The 19290-nt window shown below is 55.3% G+C and overlaps 1 protein-coding gene across 1 annotated transcript in view; it reads right to left on the reverse strand.

Annotated features, from left to right (window-relative positions):
• PGBD5 (piggyBac transposable element derived 5) overlaps positions 1-19290 on the reverse strand; it is a 97209-nt gene that overhangs the window by 31801 nt on the left and 46118 nt on the right. Inside the window, exon 2 of the mRNA XM_046028042.1 lies at positions 1825-2252. Within this exon, the coding sequence (XP_045883998.1) occupies positions 1825-2252 (428 nt within the window). The remainder of the gene's footprint in view (positions 1-1824; positions 2253-19290) is intronic.

The following is a 19290-nucleotide window of genomic DNA, read 5'->3' on the forward strand; positions in this document are numbered from 1 at the left end:
GCGGTCCTTGCTGTGCATCTGAGCCATGCAAGGGAGGAGGGGCGCAGAGGAGAGCAGGGGCGCTGCAGTCACCACTGGCTCGGGGACGGGCTGTGCCCCCTCAGGGCACCCATGATTGGGCTGGGAAGGGACGGGCTCGCAATCTCGGATTTTGCCAGCAGGCACTGCCATGTGCCCACAAGCTACCCCAGGCTCCAGACACACACGTGCGCGGGGATCGTCCTGGGGACAGGTCTCGGGTATCTGATGCCGCAGTTTCCGAAGGCAGACAGCACGGGGCCAGCTCACAACAGCACAGCCCAAACAGGAGCGTAACTCTGGGTAAGCCTGACCTAGTCGAGGAGCTGGAAGGATCCTCGGCACTCTCGTCTTTACACTATTAAGTCATCCAAGCAGCTGGTTGTTGGATTCTTAAGAGATACTCAGCCCGAGCGAGCCCACAGCCTCTGCCAGTAGCCGTTCAAATGCTTGGCCCCGAGGATGGTCAGAATACTGCTCTTTTCCATTTGCATCCAGCCAGTAGGGCTCTGGTCTGGTTCATTTCCAACCACGCAAATATTCAGTAAAACAAACAAAAATAAAGTGCCGAGCCCTGTGCTTGGTCCCGCGGGGCCTGTGTAATGCAGGGCTTGTGTGTCCCAAAAAGAGCCCACCTCCTGTTTGGTAGGTAAGAGCCACAACGGGGGATAAGGAAGAATGGGACTCCGCTGCCCTGTAAAGAGTGGGGGATTCAGGAAAGCGGAACCAGCATGGGGGTGCAGGCCTCGCACTGGGCCCCGGAGATGGGCTACATCTGCTGAGGTGGAGAGAAGAGGGAGAAGCTTCCGGGAGTCAGAAAGAGCGCGGCAAACACGTGGAAATCAAAATGAGCCCAGTGCATTCGCAGAACAGCAGGGGACGCTTCCAGAAACTGGTTACAGGCTCCCACAGACCTGAAATAGCACGGTATCTTCCCCCACAAAAACCCTGTGATTTTCAGCTGTGCACGGAAAAAAGGCAAGATACAGAGTCAAAAAGAATTTGAGCTTTAGGAAAAGGCCCTTATAGGAACAGCACGAGAAAGAGTAGGTGGACCGAGGGCCCTTTAAATGTACAAATAAAAATGATGTCAATTCTTGTTTCCACATTGAATGGGTCAGGGGAATCAGGCTCCCATGGGCCAAAACCTTCCCAAAGCTTCGGTTAGAGGCATCCCCGAAACAAGCCACCTCCTCAGTTGCGAGACCGCAGGGCAGTTTTGAGGTCGGTTCTGAACCTCAAATCCCCCTGCAGCCCAGGGTACCCGCCACATCAGCACCGAAGGCAGGGGCTCAGGAGCTGAGAGCAAACAGCACCTTCTAGAACCAGGGAGGGCAGCAGGGAAGGGGGCCATAACCACTAGGTATGGGGCTCTACTGGACCCTGGTCCGAAAGCCCCACTCGGGACACGTGGACCCCCGCACCCGAGAGACTCCTCGGTACCTGACGAGTGACTGAGATTCCCGCCTCCCTCCCCGTGCCGCCTACCCAGCCTCACCCCTTCCACCAGCAACAGGGGGGTGAGCGCTCAGAGAATACGGGCCAGTAACCATCCGAGGTTCTTCTTCATGGAAGAACATGCACATCGGCCTGGAAAACACGTGATCTGGAAAGACAGCACCACTCCGGGGAGGGGGGATGCAGGCAAGGAGGAGGGAAACTGAGTCCCAGCAGAACCCCTGTTTTCTGGCCTCGCTGGGGCTGGGAGCGCTGAGTCTGGGGTGGGGTGGGGGGGACAGAGAGGGGCAGGGGCGCCCTCCGGGTGACGGGGGCTGACACCGGGGAGGCCTGGTGTGGGGCGCTCACCTGGGTTTGGGAAGGCCTGAAGGCAGAGTCGAAGCTGTTCTGCAGGGAGTCGAGGAAGGGCTGGACCTTGTAGAGGCCGTGCGTGGTCTGGCTGGAGCGGAAGGCCACCACGTGGAAGTACTTAAGAATCTTCTCGAAGCGGGCCTGGCTCATGACCAGCGCGAGGCTCCGGTTGCTGTAGAAGCCGCCGCTCCAGATGCTCAGGACCGACTCGCAGTGGGAGATGCTGGTGGAGATCATGTAGCCCAGGAACGCCTTCATCTCCGTCAGCGTCACCTCGGCCCAGGCGCCGTCGCTGCCGAAGCGCTCCTGGAACTTCTTGGCGTACATGTTCGTCTGCACCACCATGTTCTTGAGCACGTTGTCCGGCACGAAGAGCTGGAAGAAGTCCATGGCGCTGGCGCCGGGCGGCATCTTTCGGGTGGGACCTGAAACAGAGGCGGCCGGGGTTGGGGGCGGCCCGTGGCGGCCAGCGGGGCACGCGGCTGGGCGTGGGCGCACCGTCCCCTGCGCGCCGGGGACCCCGCACTCCCCACACCACACACCCCGCGCCCCACACGGACTCCGCTCTGCCGGGAAAGGGACGCGCGACGGGCGCATGGACGCCAAGGGAAGGTCACCACGCTCCAGCCCTGGGGGAGGTGACTTCGCTACGGATGCCGGCACCAATCCGGGTCTGAAAAGCCCACGCAGGTGAGCCTGCCCTCTTTCTGCCCTACAACTGCACGCCTGGCAACTTGAAATTTATTGCTCAATCTGAAGGGACTCGTTTGGATAATTTCGCCAATGTGCTAAAACCTCACAGCTCCTGACTAATGTGGGGACAGCCGTGGGAAATACGCACGTGCACCCTGAAGAGGTAGGCTTTCACTCTGGACAACAGCATGGAGGTTCCTCAGAAAGTTGGAAATAGAGCTACCCTACGACCCAGCCATCGCAGTACTGGGTATTTACCCCAAAGATACAAATGTAGTGATCTGAAGGGGCATGTGCACCCGAATGTTTACGGCAGCAATGTCCACAATAGCCAAACTATGGAAAGAACCTAGATGTCCATCAACAGATGAATGGATAAAGAAGATGTGGTATATATATATACAATGGAATACTATGCAGCCATCAAAAGAAATGAAATCTTGCCATTTGCGACGACATGGATGGAACTAGAGGGTATCAAGCTGAGTGAAATAAGTCAGTCAGAGAAAGACAATTATCATACGATCTCCCTGATATGAGGAATTTAAGAGGCGGAGGGGGGGGTGTCCTGGGGGGAAGGGAGGGAAAAATGAAACAAGACAGGACTGGGGAGGGAGACAAACCATAAGAGACTCTTAAACTCAGGAAACAAACTGAGGGTTGCTAGAGGGTGGGCGGGGGAGGGGTGGCTGGGTGATGGACGCTGGGGAGGGCGTGTGCTGTGGTGAGTTCTGTGAATTGTATCAGACTGATTGATTCACAGGCCTGCACCCCTGGGGCAAATAATACATTATATGTTAATTTAAAAAAAGAGAGAGAGAGATGGCTTTCAATTCCATATAGTGACTTAAGCCAGGCTAACAGTGTGAAGGGATTTGTAAGAGACACGCTTTTCCCTTTTTTTTTTTTAAATCTTTTTTACATAATCCCTATGTCCAACTTGGGGCTCAAACTCATGACCTGGGAGCCAGGGATCCATACTCCACCGACTGAGTTGGCCAGATAACCATACAGGAGATGGGCTTTGCCATTTCTAATAAAAGTTATGCACACTCTTCAGAATTTTTACCATCCCCCCCTTTGTCCACTAGTGGTGTAGGCAGTCTCTGAAAAACAAGTTTTTCCCAGCAAATAAGACAATGACAAGGCAGTACAGGTTTTAGGTTAGATAGATTCGGGAGCCAAAACCCTGAATTTACTTGTAGCTAAGTGCACAGTCTTAGATAAATATCTCTGAGTGCCCCACGTGGAAAATGGAACACCTGCTTTTTGCAAGGCTGTTGTGGAAACCTGGAAACCTTTCCTGAGGCATCAGCAACAGAAATCCTGTGACTTGGGCTGAGGGCTTTCAAATGCTCTAACTGCCCTCATTTTATAGAAGAAACTGAGGCCCAGAGAGCCAAGCGGCCACCATATTCACGGTCACCAGCCATTTTTTGGAAGGGCGTCGGCCGTCTAACTGCCCTTGGCCGTGACCGGCAGCCACACTGAGGCCAGAAGCCGGTGGGGCCCCAGGTAGCAGGAACAGGCTGCTTCCCCACATCCACTCTTAGTGGAAATCATTGTTTCAGCGAAGACTTATAGCCTCCGGTGGGTGAAGCCATAAATTATTCAGGGGTAGCTCTCGAAGAGGAGGAAAACCAGCATTTTAATTGCTCCATCATGCTGAGTAAGCAGAATGAAATCTCTTCCAAAAGTTAGCTTTAAAGTAATTTGCCTCCCAGGCAATTTCCAAGTGAGTTCTCACAGCAAACTCTGCCCAGGCCAACTGCTTCAGGAAGCAACTGGGAAGCAGCCGGCTCCCTCTTTTATCTGTTTGGTTTGGATCTCTGAATCCTCTACCGTCCCCTTCCGCTCTTGTGATGCTTCCTATTTGAGAAGTGTTGGCACAGGCCAGTCACCGGGCAGAAAGGAGGGAGGACGGGAGAGAGTGGAGGGAGGGAGGGAGGAAAAGCCATTCAGATTCAATCCGTATCACTACCTTGGTTAATATGACCGTTTAATAATACTGCCCTGGGTGTGGGCAACATCCCCAGCCAAGCTAAGCCTCTCTTACGTTTGATTCACTTATAGGAGCTTTTCTAGATACCACCCAGGTGAGCCTCACCACGTCCTCGTCCTTGTGGATCACGATCCCCTTCTGCAGGTGAAGAACTAGAAGCTCTGAAGTATAGGGACACAGCCCCAGGTCACTCACTTTTAAGCGCCTTACAGTGAACATGACCTTTATCCCACCTGGCCCAGATCCAGTCCAAGAGCACCTGCTGCCTGGGGTAATTATTTCAAAGCGTCCCTTCCGCCCTCACGAGTGGACAAGGAGGCATGTAGCTGATCCGTGCACAGCGTGTACACACACACACACACACACACACACGACTTCAGCCAAGTGTGTGGTCTGCGAAGCCCACTGGCTCCCTCCACCTCTCCTGGGCACAGCCTTCCCCGTGGGGGATTGAGGGGTACACCACATAGCGAGAAAGAACTCTGAAGGGAAAGGGAGAAACTGCATTGCCAAAAATGCAAAGGCAACATGGGACTGGGCATGCGGATGGGGGCAGGCTGGTAAGGGAGGGCCCAGAGGAGGAAGAGCAGGTGTGTGTGCCCTTGGGGTCTGGGCTGGGTACAGGGCTCTGCGGGTCGATGGTGCTGATGCTGCACTGCCACATCACAAGCTCATATCATCATCTCCCTCCTCCCCTCTCCGCTCCCCTCCCCTCCCCATCATGTCAGCCCTCAAGGCCCCATCACCATTGCCCATCTGTTTCCCTCGGCCTACAGGGGATCATGTGCTCCCTCAATCCCGGGATGCCACAGCAGGCCCAGAGTCAGGGTAGCGTTGAGAATGGCTCAGTGATGGGGTGCCCGGGTGCTCAGTCTGTTGTGCTTCCAAATCTTGGTTTCCCCTGAAGTCATGATCTCTGAGTGGTGGGCTCGAGCTCGGTGTCGGGCGCTGTGCTCAGCGGGCAGTCTGCTGGAGATGCTCTCTCCCTCTGCCCTTCCCCCCCACCCCCCACTCTCTCTCTCTCTCTCTAAAATAAATAAGTCTTTTTAAAAAAAAAAGGAAGGAAGGAAGAGGGGTTCACTAATGCTCAGATCCCCCAAAGACACTCCTCCCACCACCCCAAGCTAGAAGCCAACCCCTCTTTCCAGGGGTGACTACAAGAACAGGTGTCTTGTTCAGAGAGGGGACTGTAAGGGAAGGGCAGCCGTCAGAACCGCTTACCCAGTGAACGCCTGAGGGTCATACTGATCCTGGGGACAGGAATAAGTAAGACACGATGTTTTCTCCCCAGGCGTTCTCGGTGTAATGACAGGAGCAGGCAGCAGACAGTGACGCAGTGATGACAGGAAGGGGGATGGGGGGTGTCCACAAGAGGGACCTGAGTCCAGATGCTGGGGAGGTGAGGTCTCCGAAGCTCCCCAGAAGGGCCGCAGAGCTGGCTGTGGACACAGAGGGGCACAGGGCCGGGGCGCCCCCCACAGAGCGCACAGGGCTGTGAACACCGCAGGCCTTGCTCATGCTTTAGGATGAACCCCTGCTGCATGCGGTATGTGGGGAGGGCCCGGACTGTTCCTGAAGCCAGTGAGCTCAGGCAGGGACCTCACTGAGGGGCGACCACAGCGGCTCCCTCTTCTGGCCCCGCACCTCTGCGCCCCGCACTGTGCTCCACTTCCCTGTATGGTGCTGGACGGGGGGAACAGACTACAAGTGAGCCAGGGTCCTGCAGGTGACCGACCCGAACCCTGGGGCTAGGGCCTCCCCCAGCCAGTGGCCCTCACCAGCGTATCCTTTCCATTTGCAGCAGGACCTGAGCGACGCTGGCGTCTTAAACTACACGAGTCCGGACTGAGACTCCACATCCCTCGTCCTCTCCATTTCTGCCCTCCCCGCCAGCTCCCTCCAGTTACTTCAGCCAGAAACCTGAACCACCGTGGATTCCTCCCCCCACCCCCTCACCCCCCCGCATCCAGCCGGTGGGCACATCCGGCCACCCCCACCTCTACAATGCGTCATCAACCGCCCACGGCGGTGCTCTGGCCCAGGCAGCCACCACCTCTGGCCTAGAAGACAAAAACAGCCTCCCCCAAATGATTCCTAGCAACAAGAAAAAGTTTTTAAGGAATGTAAACCAGATCACAACAGTCCCTGCTTCATTCGAACTCTCCTGGGACTTAAAGCAAATGCACATGAGCCCTGCCTCCCAGGCCGCTCTCCAAGGCCAGGCAAGCAGGTGCGCAGGCCCCGCCAGGGGCAGGCCGGGCTGTGGTGAGCCCCTTCCCCTCCAGAGCCCGCGTCTACGCAGACCCATCTGCCAGAGCAAGCCCTCCCGGAGCTCCAGCTTCCTTAGGTGCTGAAGCCCACCCAACCACAAGCAGACATCACTGCTGGTCCTGTCGATCTCCATCCCAAGTGGGCCTCCTCCCCTGCATTTGTCATGGTCTAGGGCTGTTTTATTGGGGACTTACATACTTGTTTGGGTCTGCCTCCACTGTCCTGCCCTGAGACCCAGCTAAAGCATGACAACCAAGGTAAGACTTGCTACTGCTCCCCGCCCAGCTCACGGAGTGCCGGACGCACCCACTGACAAGGTGGATAGAGAGCGGGTGAGCGGGGAGGGTGAGCGGGGAGGGTGAGCAGGGAGGGTGAGTGGGGAGGAAGGGCATCTTTGCTGACCCCCCATGAGAAGCATCTGGTTTCTGGGACAGCAGCCCATGTTAACGCCTGGAAAAAAGAGCAGCTAGGAACATCTGTGTGGAAGAGGAAGCCGGCAGGGCCAGGTGGGCGAGGCTGGAAGGAGGACAACACTTCGCAGCTGGGCTCACCTCGGCTGGCTGGGCAGGGAGCCCGGACAGCCCCTGCCCCACCTGCCCACACCTCCCTGTGGACACATGGGAATTCTGGGGAGCCAAGAAGGGCCAGTGTGGTAAGTCCCAGGGAGGGAGACCACCTGGGAAGTGGGAACAGCTGATCAGTGGGCAGGACGTGGGAGGGAGAGTGTCACCAACGACTTCCTGGTCCCCAGCTCAGGTGGGCTGGCTCTGGGTATTGTTTTGTTCAACTTCCTGCCCCTCTGAACTGGTGGAAACTACTTTGGAACTCTTTCTGGTCCTCCCCCTCTGTCTACAGCTGCTGGTTATGTGACCTTGGGCAGGCCACACACCCTCTCTGCACCTTGGTTTCCTGACCCATCAAATGGGAGTAAGAAGCACCGCAGAGGGAGTAAAACCTCAGACACAGGCCACGGCCCGTCCTGGCCAGTCCACCACGAGTCCCACTGGGAGTGAGCGAGGGTCCTGTGGGAGCAGCCTTCCCTGTGCCCACTGCATGACCACAGCCGCACGCGGCCCGGATCCCCGCCTTCTTGCTCTCGGGAAGGAAAGTGTGGCTTTCTGAAGTCCAACGCTCTAGAGACAAAAGCATTCACTTTGAGAGGAGAATGGCGTTTTTGCACAGACTGGCATTTGGGGCATCAATTGTCTGCAGTCTCGTGACATAGATAAGGATCGCTTAATATTCAGAATTAAGGGATTAAAAAATGAAATAATTATCTCCAGGCAAAATCAAGCGGTTATAAAAATATGAAAGAACATCCCCCATTATCACAAAAACATTCCTCTCAGTTTAGAGGTTAAAAAAAATTGAGATGTTACATTCTATAAAAGGGTAACACAGAGCGTGGTCAAGCCACTGTCCTCAGCGCTGGCCGCAGCTGGGTTTTATCTTCTGCTACCCCGATCCTCATTTCTCTCCATGTATTTCCTTCCCGACCCCCAGCGGCTGACGGACGTGCCGGAGGAGCAGTCTGTCTGACGGTCTGTGCAGGCCCTCCACGGTCCTGGCTGCAGAAGCCAGCCACACGCCCCTCTGGAACTCCAAGGCTTCTTTCCTGGTTTAGCCTCGTGGCCCGCAGCCAAGAGACCAGTAACAAGTCCGATTTGCAGCCAGATCAAGGAAGTCTGCACACATGGGCGGGAGCCTCGGGCATGGGTCCTAGCCCTGTTCCTGGCCGCCCTGAGGCTCGGCACCTCATCTGTGTGGCCCGATGGGGTCGCCCACACCTGTGTCCCGGGGCAGCGGTGAGCATCGTCCAGTGCCCCGTCGTTGTGCTCTAACCCGCAATGCTTACCCAGCTACCGACGCAGGCTCAGATCACGGTCCGTCCTCTCCATGGTGCCTTGCCGTGGAGCACACGGCAAGCTCTGAACCGTTCTCCGGAACCCTTGGAAAAGACGCAGATGCGCGGCCAGAGAAGCCCGGGGCAGCTCCGGCTGTGCTCCTGCTTGTAGGCCCCCGTCAGGGACACGGAAGAGGACACTCTGCCCTGGTCCTCCTCAAGGAACACAGCACCGCGGCTGCCAAGCACACCGGCAGCACAAAGAAACAGTTCCTGAATCGGACCCCTGAGCTGAACTGATCGTAGGAAACACAGGCCCCAGAACAGGGGGTGTGCGGCTCTTCCAGAAGGGGGCTCGTGTGCTGGCTGATGCAGACATGAAATCTACCACCGTGACCTGAGGTCACGTGACAAAGAGCCGCTTGACAGAGAAGGGGTGACGTGCACCTGAGGCGGCCACGTGAAAACTGCCCAAGACAGCTCACCTTCAAAACCACTCGCCGCCCAGGGCACCTGGACACATACAAGAAATAGTCTAACTCACACGAAACACACAATTCTGTCCAGGTGCGACGGCCAAGGCAAGTATTAGACTCCTGCAGCTGACCCTGTGGAGCACCTGCAGGGGGGAGGGGTGCTCTGCTGGGCAGAGGTGACCCTGACCACCCTGACATGCAATGAGCTCACGGGGAGCAGCTGAAACAGAAAGGGTCAACTCAGCACCACCCGTCTGGGCCTGAGGACCTTCCGTGTCCTCTCTCCAGAGCTGTGGCTGGTATACTACGTTCCAGGCCAGGACTCTGTGAACAGAGATCTGCTCCCACCTGCTTGGACAGACAGAACAAGGGACGTTTACCCCTCCCACCGGACCAGTTTCAATGCAAGGTGAGGAGGCAGGAAGGGTATTAACAGAGCGTCCAGCGCAGACACGCCTACAGAGCAGCAGCTCTGACGTCAAAGGGGTGAATGAAGGCTAGCAGGTACAGAGCCTCACTGTGACTCGGAATCCCTTGGTGGCCAGATCCTCAAGGCCGGGTGACAAGGCTATTCCATGACATCCATGAGTTTGGGAGCCCTCCACAGCTATGTGCTGTAGCCTTCCTTCTTCGGTCCATGTGGCCGCTGAGAACGGCTGGTCCAGGCTCAGCCCCTGCGCCTTGGACCCGCCTTATGCACTAGGACACTACGCCAGCCCCCGCCACCCCCACAATCACAGATCTCACTTCTTCCTTAGAGCTGAGCTGAAACACGGTCGAGAGAGGTGTCTGTGAGGATGACAGGTAGAGTCACCTGCTGTTGGGGTCAGGGGGTGAGAGGGGCTGGCGGGAGCCGGTTCTGTTCCTGGTTCGTCCACTGTCTCACTGAAACACTGGGAAATTGAAGTTTCCCTCAGTATCCATTTGGGGTTGATAACTTGCCTCATCTCCCTTTCACGACTGACGAAACTGTAAAGACGACGATGGAAGTACCCTGAGGAATGTAAGAGAACTGTGTGAACATCTCCTGTCACACAATGTTGAAACAGTTGCTGTCCAGGAAAGTCAAGGTACCAGACTGGGCTCCAGCTCCAGAACTCATGAGCTGAGTGACTTAATCTCTTAATCGTCATGCATGGGGAACGCCATGACAGACCAGCACAGGCTGGGCGGCCTGAACAAGAGAAATCAATTACCCACAGTTCTGGAGGGGAAGTCCAAGATCAGACAGACTTGGTGTCCGGTGAAGGTCACTCCCTGGTGCACAGAGGGCTGTCTTCTCGCTGTGTCTCCATGCAGGGGAGGGTCCGGGGAGATCTTGGGGCTCTCTTTTCTGAGACCCTTATCCCGTCACGAGACCCTCTACCCTCATGATTTAAGCCACCCACAAAAGCCCACCTCCTGATACCATCACCTTGGGAATTAGGTTTGAGCACAGGAATTCGGGTCGCGGGCACAATCATTCAGTTTGTAGCACTCGTTGAGCCGCAGTGCCCACATTGGTAAAGCGACGCTAACATACCGTGACATTCACAGCCCAGACGCGGATGGAGCGGGAGACGCCTCGCTCAGCCTCTGCTTCTCCGTGCGCGCCCAGGGACGGGAGTGAATCGCACGCACACCAGCGGCCGCCGGTCCCGTACCCCGGCTTCTGTCCCACTTCTCAGAGCGCACGTACCAGATGGCTATGACAGAACAGCAGCCATAGCAACCACAGTTTATATTTCATTCAGACACTGCGTCTCTTTTTCACAGGAAGCTGTATTTTTACAGCCTCTGCTTGGATACAGAAAGGGCAGCAGGAGCGTGTTTCCCACCTGGGAAGAAGAGGATGGGGAAGGGACACTGTGCTGAGGGGCTCCTGGGCCACTATCTGGGGCCAGCCCACCTCAAAGGCCCCATTTCATGCACAGTGACAAGCAGAGAGAGGGGCCACACAGATAATTTGCTCATTTTCTCCATGACTTCACAGCTTTTTCTTGCTCCCATCTTGCTGCCCCATGTACGCCCACTGCAGCTTTTCATCCCGAACCTAAACCAGGCTCACGTCCGGGTTCTATCTGGGGTGCTCCTGCTTCCTCAGCTTCCTTCCCCAAACCTACCTCCTCTCATGCGCTGGGCCTTAGCTGAGCCCATGGACTGAGCCCGACCCCAGCTTGCTGCCAGCTCTGGCCAGTCCCACGTGGCATGGCACATGTTCCCCAGGACCACCCCAGTCCTTCCTCCAAGAAAAGCAACAGAGAGAGGGACCATGTCCCAGGCACACAGGGAGAGTGTGAACGATGAAAAGGATGGGCAGTCACCTGGGCTTTAAGACATGTATTCCAAATATGTACTTGACCGAACAGGAAACTCTTGTGTGCCTGACAGAAGGTCTTCTTGGCATCAAGCACTACAACGAGCAATTCCCTGACCACATTTAATTATCACAGGAGCCAACCCAAGAGGTCCTGGGACACCCACTTTGCAGCTGTGGAAGCACAAGCTCAGGAAAGACCTGCTCAAGGTTACACGAGCTGGTGAATGAAGGAGCTGATGTTCCCTTTCCCACCACCACGTGCATCCCACGCGTGTGGGCATGAAGACTCCCAGATGGCTGAGTCTTTCTAGCTTTGTGGTTGCTTCCGATCTTCCACAGGTGTGATGAAGTTCCGACCCTCAGAACGGATGTGAGGGAAGGCAGAGAAGCATCAGAAGGAGGAGAAAGGCTTAGGGAGAGAAGACAGAAGCTGAAAACTATTTATGGACTTGGGAGTTGTTTTCTTGACTGAAATAAATTCTTAGAAAGAACTCTGAGCGGAGGCACATTGCCACCCGTGCCCCCCAAAAATGAGTGGGGATGGGGACCATGGGGGCCACCAGAGCACACCCCGCCGATGGTCCGGCTGCTGGAGTACAAACAGGAAATCCCGCGTGATTCTGGAGGAAGTCAGCAGGGACTTGATCATTTATGGCATATCCCTAGGGAGAAGTAACCAGAAGGGGTGTGTGTGAGGTCCACATGGGAAGGGGAGTTCTGTCTGTCGGGTTGCCCGCTGTGTCTGTACCGCCAGGAGCAGTGTCTGGCCCACTGAGCGCTCGGGAGAGATCTTGCTGAGTGAGTGAAAAGGGAAATGTATTCAAAGACTAATGATTGTTCATATTTCAGGGTCACCAGCAGCATCCTGCAGCTCACAGAGGTCGAGAGCACTGAGGGGCTCACGAGAAAACGTTAAGCGAGAGAGGAAGACTTGCAGGGTCAGGTCCATGACGCCTGCCCGGGGTTCGGGTGCCGGGACCCCTTGCATGCAGCCCGAGGCACAGGAGGGGGACCACACGGTGTGCGCGTGCGCAAGCAGAAGGGGGCGTGCGCATGCGTGGGCCTGAAGAAGGGGCAGGGTGTGGGCGGGACCCGCGCGCCTGCGTCCCACGGTCCTCAAGACTCTGGATTTAGACTCTGCTTATCGACGCAGGTGACTTAGGCACAGAGTTACAGGGATGCACAGATTGGGCCGGGCATGTAAAATGTGCCGTCTCTGTCATCCAGTCTTCGCACTGAAAAAGTACCGGGGCCCAAGGAAGCAGACGAAAGGCCGTTGGCACCGGCCCATCGTGACCTCCGCAACGTCTGGGCCGCAAGCCAGAGAGAATGACAGGGTCTGGGGAGAAGCCAGAAGGCTCTGCGAGGCCCCAGGAGGAAAGGTCCTGGCCCTTACCGGCCCCGAAGAGAAGGTACTGGTCACACTGCCACCTGAACCCAGCTGGTGGCATCAGAAGGGCGGCCCGGACTTCTGCTCGGGGGCTGGGAAGCGGCTCCGGTGTGGCCACGGCCAGGGTCAGCAATGCACAGAGATCGAAGACGACTGCACGGAACCGGGCCTACGCGCAGAGGCGAGTGGGGGCAGCTCCTCCGCCGCCGGCCCCTACCGTCCAGGGCGGCCAGCTCCTGGGCTCCGCTCCCCAGGCAGGCAACGGGTTCTGCCGGATCCACGCAGGGAGATGGTACCGGACTCCCTCCCCAGAAAAACCTGTTAGGACTAGGGCGGTGGCACCTCCCCTCCTGGCTCAGCGTCACCAGCACAGCCCACTGCGGCCTTTCACGGCCCAGCCCAGGTCTGCGGACCGCACACCGGGCTCCTCCTTTCATCAGACCGTGTGTGTGTGTGTGTGTGTACACACCGGGCTCCTCCTTTCATCAGACTCGTGTGTGTGTGTGTGTGTGTGTGTACACACACCGGGCTCCTCCTTTCATCAGACTCGTGTGTGTGTGTGTGTGTGTGTGTGTGTACACACCGGGCTCCTCCTGTCATCAGACCGTGTGTGTGTGTGTGTGTGTACACACACCGGGCTCCTCCTTTCATCAGACCGTGTGTGTGTGTGTGTGTGTGTGTGTGTGTACACACACCGGGCTCCTCCTTTCATCAGACCGTGTGTGTGTGTGTGTGTGTGTGTGTGTGTGTACACACCGGGCTCCTCCTTTCATCAGACTCGTGTGTGTGTGTGTGTGTGTGTGTGTGTGTACACACCGGGCTCCTCCTTTCATCAGACTCGTGTGTGTGTGTGTGTGTGTGTGTGTGTGTGTGTGTGTGTTTTGGAGGCACCAGAGGAAGGGCACTGCAGGATCACCAGGGTCAGGAGGGAGAACAGAGGGCGTGGCTTCCAGGGGGAGTGCCCATCCCCCTTTCTACTACCTTGGGCCACCCATGGCACTCTGCAGGGACAGATGGTACCAGGCCCTGTCTCAGCACAGCCGGTCCAAGAAGAACGACGGCAAGCTGGAGGGGCTTTATCCCTGCACGCTAATTATATCCCTCTAATTCGCTGCACAGCCACCCACACCCTGGGAGATGGAATGCGGAATGAGAGAACTTAAGACAAAGGGGAGCAGGGATGGAGAAACAGATACCAGAGTGATGGAAAGAATGGAGTGCATCCCGGTAATGACTGTCCCCAGGCGAGTGAGCAAGAAGCAGCCCAGGCCTTGGTGTCTTCTTCCTAAAATGAAGGTAGGGCCAATGCCAGATAGGGCAAGGGAAGAGGGCAGAGCTGGCCAGTTAGCCTAAGAGTCTGCGTTCACACTACAACTTACAGAGATAAGCCAGTGGGGGGAGCACTGGAGGCTGACCCCATCCCACCTGTCACCCTATAGCCTCCAGGACAGGGGGCACCCACAGCCTCACCTTCCCAGGAGGAAATAAGGACGGGAGAAGGTCAATGTCACAGTGACTGAGTGGAGCCAATTCTGGCCTCCAGGCTCCTACCATCCCCTCCTTCCTGGAGCCTTTCCTTTCTCAGGGTCACACACCCCAGGTCCAGCTCCACAAGGGTTGCTGCGGGGGTGGGGATTTTATTTATTTTTCAGTAAATACGGAAAAATGTGTATTTTGTTTAGCATACACATATACATCGCTTCTGTTTTATGTGCACTCTGCTTTATACGTGGTAACTTTGTTCACTTATTCCTGGATGACCGCTCTGAGAGATCTGTACCATCACTGACCCCCCACTTATCCGATGAGGAAACCGAGTCCCAGGGTAAGGGACTTGCCTAAGCCACACAACCAGCAAGGGGCAGAACCAGAATCCACGCCCAGTGGCTCAGCCTGAGTCTACGCCTTTGACCACCACACTGTGGTACCTCTTCCTGGAAGATTCTCCCAGTTCTAATGGCCCCCATGACACCACCCAACACACACAGCTAACAGCCGTGGAGGCCTCTACAGAAACGAGGCAGAGAAAACCAAGAGCCTCCCTGCAAACTGCCCATCTGTGATCCAACTGCACGTACTAGCTGGAAGGCAAGTCCCCAGACGCAGGAGCTCATTTTACTTCTTTTCCAGAATATGCTCCATAAATGTGGGCCTCCTTTTCCCATCTAGGCTTGGATGGGACCAGGCACTCACAGACACAGTCCAGGGTCACAGCCTAGCTCAGATCAGGAGGACCGGTGGCTGTCTGACCAGCACATGCTCTGAGGCTCAGCTCGCCCATGCCGTTTTATAAACTGCGGCTGATACTTGCTACCACAAAAGTCATTCCAATCACCCTTTCTTATGGCAATGTTTTTTTTTTCCCCTAAACTTCAAAGGAGGCTGCTTCAGGGTGAGGTTCTTACAACAATGCAACCATCACAGAGAAAAACAGCCCTGGATGAGACCAAACTCCAGGCCAAGAGCGGCAGCTTTCAGCTTTCACGTGGGCCAGAGGGGGCCCGCTTCTGGCCACTGGAAAGAACCTGCCAGGACATGAATCCTAAATAATTCCAGGATGTTTAAGAAACACCTGCTCTTTGAGGATGACATAGAAGTTACGGCCAGCTAGCCCCAAGCCACTGCACCAAGGAACTTTAGAGTAGAAACCCAGAGTGTGTTGTGCTGTGCCCAATAGATTGGACAAAAGTTGGACAAAAGGCAGATTATTCCTTCTGGAAGGAAGCCCCTGAGGTACATTCTTTAATTCCACAAGGTGCCAAAGTTTGAGGTATCTGGTGTGGGGAGGGGACCCTAACCTTAGTTCAGAGGTGATGATGTGCCCATAGGGATTTATGTACGTTGACACCACATTTCTAAGGGAAGTTTTGCAGACATGGAAACAGACACAGAGCTTGGGCCACCTGTTCAAGGTCCGGGCATGGGTACGAACCCAGGCTGCTTCCGTCCCCCACGTGGCTGCCTTGCCATGGACACACACCACCAAAGGCAGCTCCCCACGTGCCGCTTCACGGCAGGTGCCGAAGCACGGAGGATGAGGAGGGTGACGGGGTAGGTTGGAGGGGAGAGGGGCATGCTTCCCACTGGGAGAAGCCCCACCCAGCCACAGCACAGGCAGACCGACAGCGGGGGGAGAACTGCCCATGAAGCCCAGGCACTGCATTTCTAAGGTCATGAGTCAGGAAAGAACAAGCTGAGGAGCTTATGATGGAAAAAGCGGGGTCCTCGGCGGCTCAGCACTCCCCTTCCAGCGGATCAAATTCCCGCCAGATTGCACTGCGACCCCGTTTAGACAGCAGTTGCGCAGCTCCTGGGTGTCTCCATATCCCCTTCCTGGGCAAGGCGACCCCACGCTAAAAAGGTCAATAGCAAAACTCATACACCTCTTCCTAATCTTCATGCATAAAGACACAGAAGCTGGAGTGACTCATCAGAAGGGAAAGCTGTAGAGAGACACAGAACCCTACGCTATACCTAGCAAATGCCGTCAACGTCTTCCCCACCATCAGCCCACAAATGTTCTCATCTTGAGAAAGAGGTTCCTCCTGGAGAGTAACTCACGGAAACGCTAACAACACAGAATGCATCCTTCAAACGAAACCCTTCAAATCAGGGTGCATGTGGGAAGGTTGGCACACTTCCATATAAACCCTAACTTCACATCTTCCTTAAACAGGGGTGTTCTCTGCAACGGCCCGTGAGCTAAGTGGTGATGGAGACGGAAGCTACTATCCCACTCAGTCCTGTCATACCACAGTTGCTGGACGAAAGCCGATCAGCACATGTGAGATGTGGGTCGCTTCCCCAGAGCCTCACCGTGGCCAAACAAGGTGTGGGCAAGGAGGTTCTGGGGCCCCGGAGCAGGTGGCTTTTTTTCTCCTGCCACCTCCGGCTGGCCCAGGCTTTCTCCAGGGTGCACCCCCACCTCGGTCCCCCCACGACCCAAATTCTGCAGCACTGCCAGGATCCTGACTGAGAACTGAAGGACCAGCGGGTCATGCCTTCACATAGGACCCTTCCCGAGGGAGTTTTCCTTTTAATAAAGGCTTCGATTTCCTAGATCGGGGACTGGGGTGAAGACAGGGGGATCGCGATCTTGCAGAGTATCAGCCATGGCGCTTCCCTACACACGCCCACTCACCCCCAGGGAAGGAGTAAACCGAGGGCTGAGGGCTGTGCACACCTCTTCAGAAGCCATGTCAGCCCCTGATTCAGAGACGGCAAACAGGTTCTGGCTCTGCGTCAACATGAGTAAGCAGTACCCGCCTGCATACACGTTAAGGAGGACGGCGAGGTCTGTGGCCAGGGGCAGGGAAGCTCTGGGATGGACGAGCCGTGCCCACTGAGGCTGGAGGGGACCAGGGAGCCAGGGCCACGTATCCGCCATGCGTAATGGGGAAGGGCAACACGACACTCCCCCAAACGCTCACGCATTCGGCAAAGACCAGCCCCAGTACGATCTCGAGCTCACAGAAACATACTGCTTATGCAAGTATAAAAAGTCCTAACATTTCATTCCTTCAGTCATTCTTTCACTGACAGAGAGAGCACGTGGACACGCACTTGAGCATGAGGGAAGGGCAGGAGGACAGGGAGACAATCCCCAGGCAGACTTCCCGTGGAGCATGGAGCCTGACGTGGGGCACAGCTCCCGGACCCTGAGATCATGACCTGAGCCAAAATCAAGAGTCACACAGGCACCTCAAAGGCATAAATTTTTTTAAGGAGAAATGAGCCTTTCCAAAGCATTCACAAGCCTGGATGTTATTCGAAGGGAATGTTCAGAGATGTGCATGTGTTTTATAAAGGAAAAACAGTCCAGATAAACTAAATGTCACCAAATAAGGAACATTCGTGATATGCAATTCTCTAGACTTAAAAAGGAATGTTCTTGAGGACTATTTAAGTGCATAAGAAAACTGTCACAAGACCATCTTTAAAAAGATTAGAAACCAGTACAAATGGTATTGTCCAAACTTAAACAAAAAAGGGTCTGTAAACTCTAAATGATGGAAAAGATTTCAGTCAAGCGTTCCCATGATATCACCTTGGAGTGGTAAGATTATAAGTGATTTCCATTTTTTTCTTTATGCTTCTCTGAATATGATTTCTGGAAACAAATGAAATCATTCAATGTATGGCCTTTAGAAGTAGAAAAAGAACAGCGGGGGAGATCCTGATGTCCTTCTAACCTCCCTTTCAACATCAAGGGTGGTTTCATTTGCAAGACTAGAAAGAGGGCCTCAGAGATTTCTAGAACCCTTCCTGGCAGTGATGTCCTGTGTGCCGTGGCCTCGCTGCCTCAGACATCACTCTCCATTCCTTACACAGGAGGTCACAACAGTCCATGACAAGCAGGAGGGACCTCCGGTCCCAGGTCACATTTCCAGAGCCTGGAGTGTCCCCTGCCTGACACCCCCTGCCCCCATGCTGAGGGGGCTGCAGTGAATTCTCTCCAGACAATTCCAAAGACAATTCCAGCCCCCTTTTCTACTTTGGGATTTCCTCCTTCCCCTACCTACATTTCTAGGAAGGCCTGAGAGCAGACAGACAAAAACACCCCAAACTTATGGAGACTGAAAACAGCAGAGACCTCAGGGGATGAATTTTTAATGAGACTACAAAAAAAAAAAAAATTAAAAAATCAAAGAATCCCAAAAATGTTAACATAGCAAACACTTGTTTTGTGCTGGTTATAAATATTCCTCTTTGTGACCGGGGGTATTGTTTGTCAAGACTCTGGGAAGGAAAGGCAGCTGTTAGCAGCTGCTGGCAAAATGCGAGGAGAGCCTTGCCTAGAGGGGTGCGGGCTAAGCCCGCAGAAGGGAGGAGGGCGCAGCTTGTGCCACAGAGGCAGGGAAGCTCCTCCCACACTCTGTGCCAACTGTCAGTTGGTCCTAAAGGCAGAGAGCAGGTAGGCAGGCTGAAATTTCCTCCCTGGATGCTGGAGATGAACCAAGGATGATAAACTCCCTCTTCTTCATAACCTTACGTGTGAGATACAGAGACGGCCAGGCCGAGTTGGAGTTTTCAAAGACATGAGCTCATCTGAGCTTTCTCTCTCTCTCTCCGTTAGAGGATGGAAGAACCTCACAAAGATAAAAAAAAAAATCCAGGAGGACGTGGGCAGAGAGCAGGAAGGAGCGTTTCCCTTCCCTCCCCAAACGTGTACCCGTGTCGGGCGCTGCTGCGGACATTTCCGTATCACAGGTTTCGGTGGTGTGAACCTGCCACCCTCCTGCGACAGCTGGTGGCCGAGGGTGCGGACGTTAGCAACAGGAGCCTGGCTGTGCATCTGGCCGCTGCTGAGCCACGCGGACCACAGACTCGGGCTCCCTGCCTGGCAGAGCGGCGGGGAGGGCTAAGGGAGCGAGGACACATCGGAGGTGCTCAGGCGTGGCGGGCACTCCTCCTGCCGCTGCCCTCATTATTCTGTTGTCAGGCACAGCCCCCTGGTTTGACACGAACCAGAGCAGAGCGTGCGCAGAG

Source organism: Meles meles, chromosome 13 (genome assembly GCF_922984935.1).
Source record: "Meles meles chromosome 13, mMelMel3.1 paternal haplotype, whole genome shotgun sequence".
NCBI lineage: Eukaryota > Metazoa > Chordata > Mammalia > Carnivora > Mustelidae > Meles > Meles meles.